The sequence below is a fragment of the Clarias gariepinus genome, chromosome 17 (assembly GCF_024256425.1).
Source record: "Clarias gariepinus isolate MV-2021 ecotype Netherlands chromosome 17, CGAR_prim_01v2, whole genome shotgun sequence".
Classification (NCBI taxonomy): Eukaryota; Metazoa; Chordata; class Actinopteri; order Siluriformes; family Clariidae; genus Clarias; species Clarias gariepinus.
The window spans coordinates 27,296,439-27,301,806 of NC_071116.1; the positions used below are offsets into that span (position 1 = coordinate 27,296,439).

Consider the following 5,368-nt stretch of genomic DNA (forward strand, 5'->3'; position numbering starts at 1 on the left):
ACTACGGGAACTATCGCTGCTTATGTGGCTGGGGTGGCTCAGGCACCGTGGTTGATGACTTGAGCAGATAGAGACCATGCTTTACTCTTTATAATGAACTAAACTTAATTGAAGATCTATATTGTCAATGGACTTGCCTAATAGTAGAAAGTGAGAAATGGTTTAATGAGGCAGTTCAGAATTGGTACCCACGGAATACCCACCTGAACCAGCTATGTTTTAAAGAAAAAATAAACTAGCGTACTAAATAGTGAACATTATGCTATAAGTGGTCTAAAACTGCATTGTACATTCACATACACTTCCTACCAAAACCACTTCCACCAAAACCCACCCATATATTACTGTATGCCTACAGATGCTTTCAGGTTCATGACCACTGTTATAATGAAGCCTTAAAGCATAAAGCCTGCTGGACAATCATGGAACAACCATATGCAGCATTGTACAGCTACAATTGTGACAAAGCCACTAAGTATATCCCTTGTAAGAGTGGTTGACCTAAAAACATTTAAGTTATAAAATTTACAGGATGAACAATGTGATATGATGGTGCATAGCTTTATTCTTTGATGTAATTCTTTAGTGTAATTCTTTTTCAGACAGCAACAACCAGTGCAAGATGTATATCTGCAAGTGTGGCCAGAAAGATGCTCTAAATACAGTAAGGAGAATAAGAACCAGCCCAGGCTGGCTGTAAAACATGAAAGTCCGGAACATTTTGATAAAGGGGAACCTCCGAAACATGTTTAAAGCACAAAACTTGGGGGCTCCAGACAAACATGGAATTAAGTTAAGGTTTTTTTTATGTCACATATAGATTACTGCATCATGGAAAACTTCCACAATTAGTGAAACAAGTTTCTGCTTCTGGCTGTGAAGATGGGATAAGGCATAAAGGTTAGGTGTCAGGGTGATGCCCCATTTACTGCCCTGCCATCAGGAGGGGCTCTGGGGTAAGGGCAAAACATCTATGCTATGAATGTGGTCCCAGCTGATGCCCCCCCCCCCCCCCTTCCTCAAGATACCAAAAACGGGAAATTAATTCATACCAAAACCAACCCATTAAACTTAAAGTTCTGTCATATGTCCTTTTATACTTTAACAATTACAAACTTAGTCTATAAGTGTTTATTCCCTGCTAAAAAATAATGTTTTTAAGAAATAGAAACAATCTACCATGTTCTTGTACACATCACCAGTGACTGTATTTCACAGGCAACTTCTCTGCACAAGGGATTAGTTTACAAAAATTCTGTACATGATGTCTTCTGTTATCTAGGTAAGTTAAAAAACAAGCAATGTGTCTAGTGCTGGTTCAGTGCTGGTTTGTGCTTACATAAGGAGACTTCACTGACATGTGAGGCAGTGTGAAACTCTCCTCCAGACACCATGACGATCCTCTGCTCTGTCCTTCTGCTGCTACTTGGATTCAACGCTGGTAAGTGGAACTGATTTTTATTGTAAATTAAAAATCTACATCAATGATGCTTGCTAATTTTATGTGTCTTTTTTAATTACTGGTTTCATAAAAAAGAATTTACAAATGAAAATGAAAAATATTTGTTTTTGTTGTAAGGTCAATTTTTTTTCTGGATTCTATATTGTGAGCATCAACAGACTTAATAATAATAATAATAAAAAAAATAGAAACAAAGCATTTAATTGTTAAAGGCAACACTTTTACAAAGAAGGCTGAAATTGAGCTAATACCAGAGAATTGATACTTGACGCTTATCGCCTCGATCAAAGTCTGAGAGATAACCTTTTGGGGAAACATGAGATCTATTGACCAGAAAGGTATTTATTGAAATGTGATGCTTGTTTGGGTTAGGTAGCAGTTAGAAAGCAAACTCTAGATTTTCCTGGATATTACATTTATGTCCTGTGTGTGTGTGTGTGTGTGTGTGTGTGTGTGTGTGTGTGTGTGTGTGTGTGTGTGTGTGTGTGAGATTCAGCTCAGGCACTTTACTACAGGGCACTGTGGCAGTTCAGGCGAATGATCATCTGCACCATGCCGACTAGCTGTCCATTCCTGAACTATGGAAACTACGGATGCTACTGTGGCTGGGGCGGCTCAGGAACCCCTGTTGATGACCTCGACAGGTTGTAAACACTTTAAATGATCATTAACAACAACAACAAAACACAACAAAATGTCATGAACAAAGCCTAACTGAATGTTTACATATGCAATAGTTTTATTTTACCTTGGGAAAATGTTTAGAAATAATCGATAGTAGAATTAATAAAAGCATTTCCAGATTATGGCAGGCTACAGTAGGTACCCATCTCCAAGCCACCTTGAGCTCTGACATGGGCAAGAAAAGCTACATTTATAATAGCACAGTACTGTGCTTAATACCAAACCTAATACACCATGATGTAAGTATATTGCATTTTAATATTTTGTTTGCACCTTTATATTGTCACTGGAGACTTGGGGCATGAGGCAGGGTAACCCCTAGATGGCGTGCCAAACCATCATAGAGCACATACACACATTCATTCAATTAGTGTAAATAATGATTCTTAGAACACGTCACATGGAGTGATATATAACAAAACTGGGACATTTAACTTTATATCAGCACTTGTATAATGCCTCTCAACCAATCAGATTACTCTGGCAGAATAACTGTTTTTACAGTTACAGTTGGTTTTACTAATTTACAAAACCGTTTTCCATGATTACAGATGCTGTCAGGTCCATGACAACTGTTATGCCGAAGCCTTAAAGCATAAAGCCTGCTGGCCCGTCTTCGACAACCCTTACACAGAGATCTATGCCTACTCTTGTGACAGAACCACTAAGAAAATCACCTGCAAGAGTGAGTAATTTTTTTTAAAAGAACAAAATCAGGCTATGGAAACTTACCAAGTAAGTAAATTCAAAGCGAAGTGGGTAGTATTAATATTTTTTTTTTGCATCTCTTGCAATCTTTCACTCAGAAAACAACACAGTTTGTGAGATGTTCATTTGTGAGTGTGACCGGAAGGCCGCTGACTGCTTTGCTGTATCTAAATATAATCAGGAGCATAAAAGACTTCCTAAAAGTCACTGCGAAAAGAAATGAGTCAGTGTTCTTCAGGACAATTTAAAGTGGATGCTTTCAGAATTCACATTCTGGAAATAAGGTTGGAAGAAGACTCCACATTTTTTGTGCCTTACTTCTTTGTACAAATAAAAAGGCATTTTAAATAACAGCTTGTAGTTTCATTCTATGCATCTGTATATCAATATAAATAAAGGTTTTGTCTCTCTATTTTTGTCTCTCTATTGGTCAGATGTTTTTTTTAAATATCATCTTTGTTTTATACATTGGAGTATCCGAAACCAGTCTTTATGTTTTGTCTGTCTTTATTTTTGTCTGTATGTTTGCGCATGTCTGTTCAGCCAGATTACGTCACAGCGTGGCAGGACACCGAGGGTTTTAGATATAAAAATATCAAATTTTTTGTACAAACATAAAACTTTAGATCACACAAACCCAGGAAATAGAAAAAAAAGCCAATCCCACTGTAACATATAATAATCACAAACAACTTTACACAAACACACAAGAGTGACTGGGCTGCGCAAAATGTCCAGGTACAGTACCGTGCAACAGCTGAGGCATGACAGCAGGCAATAAGGGGCACAACAAGGCCTCCACAACACCTCACGTTTCCTTACATCTGTGTATAAACACTCACTAGCATACGCGTGAAAGGGAGTATGTTATGGTTCTCTCAGTGTTAGCACCGACACCCTGGTAAAACCAGTCACTCTAAGACCCACACCAAAATACTTCTCACACAAACAAGGGGGAAGCTCATTAAATAAAAGAAAACCCAAAAGACAAACAGATATTTGCACAGAAATCATAAAAGAAACAAGTCATAAAAACCCAATATTATGGTCAAAACATCACAGGACTGCCAATAAATTGAGTAGCCAACAAAACATAAGTGGGAGCAGCCTTAGCAGTCCTGCCACAACAGCATCTAGCGGTTGTTTATACACATTTATCACCTTTGCCTTGAGGTGGGAGCATTTATATGACTCACTCAACAGGTTCAATCAATGCAATAGTTTACATTGTTTTACAATAGTTTATGCAATGGATTTTAATAATTTTACTAATGTCTAGGTTAAAATATAGGTGCATATATGCACATAGGTACATGTATGCATGTATATATAGGTACATATATGCATGTATATATGTACACATATATGTACATATAAAATAGGAAAACGGCCAATTTTATATATGTCACATATATTAAAAACCTATATCAAACCTATATTAAAACATATATGTTTTATATAGGTTTTTTCCGTGTGGGCATTTATACTCAGAGTATGCAGAAGACACAGAAACGACCATAACGCTTTACAAGCCAGCACAATCGTCAATACAGATACGACAGTGCAACTCATGTCTCATTCAAAAACTATGAAAACTGCACCTTGCACAATTAAACCAAAATTTTGAGTAGAAGTGAAGTCATGAGCAATTATGTTTGTACCAGATTATGAACCGAAAGTTGACACCATACTGCGTGGGCGCATCTTAAATCAAGTGCTGAACAGAATTTAATGAAACTTTTACAATACCTGAAGATTAACCTGCACCATAAGTGAAATCAAAATGTTGAAAAAAAAAAAGTGATGTTCTGAAAAATTATGTACCGGATTTAATAATCTACTTTAAAATAAGATACTTGCTCAGTGTAAACTGAACACCCACCAAAAGATTAATTAGAAAACCTAAACTGAATATTTTCACAACTGAAATAGTAGTTTAAATGTAGTTTTCACTAGTTAAAACGACGCTGTAGCCAAAAACAAGACATTTAGTGCTAAAGCTAACTGATTGCAATTACTCTAAATACTAAAAAAAAAAAAAAAACTTACTCACATTCAAGAAAAGAAACCAGAAATTAAATATACATTTTTCATTTTTTAATAATCTTAAGCATTTAGGTAACCAAATAAAGATCAAGCAAGCAATTAAAAAAAAAAAAATGTTTGGTGCTGAAAAATCTGGTTCTGCAATCCAAAGATTCAGTTTTGTACCCACAGGCTGGAAAAAGAATGAAACATGTTGACCCTGTAAAGTCAGATCTAAGGTTTAGACCTTGATACAATCTTGAAGCACTCGACTGAGGCGGAGAAGCAAACCAGTCTACTGGAACATTTTTATGATTGAAAATTGTGGTTCTGGGAAATGTTGTACCTACTGGAGACTTTCCATTTATGCTGTGCAGAAGCTCCTAAGGACTGCACTGAACTAGCAGAAACAGACTGGTCTGTCAAAACCTGCATTTTGCTGGACTGATGAGATGGCTGGGTCTGGAATCCAGACACTCTGGATGATTG

General features: G+C 36.7%; 1 protein-coding gene across 1 annotated transcript; it reads left to right on the forward strand.

Moving 5' to 3' along the window:
- The first annotated feature begins 1,191 nt into the window (after positions 1-1,191).
- LOC128505552 (phospholipase A2-like) lies at positions 1,192-3,132 on the forward strand. The gene is made up of 4 exons (XM_053476056.1): positions 1,192-1,441; positions 1,959-2,106; positions 2,698-2,831; positions 2,953-3,132. Exons 1-4 carry the CDS (start codon positions 1,393-1,395, stop codon positions 3,075-3,077), a joined length of 456 nt encoding a protein of 151 aa, XP_053332031.1. The 5' UTR covers positions 1,192-1,392; the 3' UTR covers positions 3,078-3,132.
- Positions 3,133-5,368: the final 2,236 nt, after the last annotated feature.

Excerpts from the sequence above, each read along its gene's own strand:
- LOC128505552 (XM_053476056.1), top strand. The coding sequence starts at position 1,393 with ATGACGATCCTCTGCTCTGTCCTTCTGCTGCTACTTGGATTCAACGCT. Across the intron at positions 1,442-1,958 it reads GCTACTTGGATTCAACGCTG|CTCAGGCACTTTACTACAGG; the intron begins GTAAGTGGAACT and ends TGTGAGATTCAG. Across the intron at positions 2,107-2,697 it reads CCTGTTGATGACCTCGACAG|ATGCTGTCAGGTCCATGACA; the intron begins GTTGTAAACACT and ends CCATGATTACAG.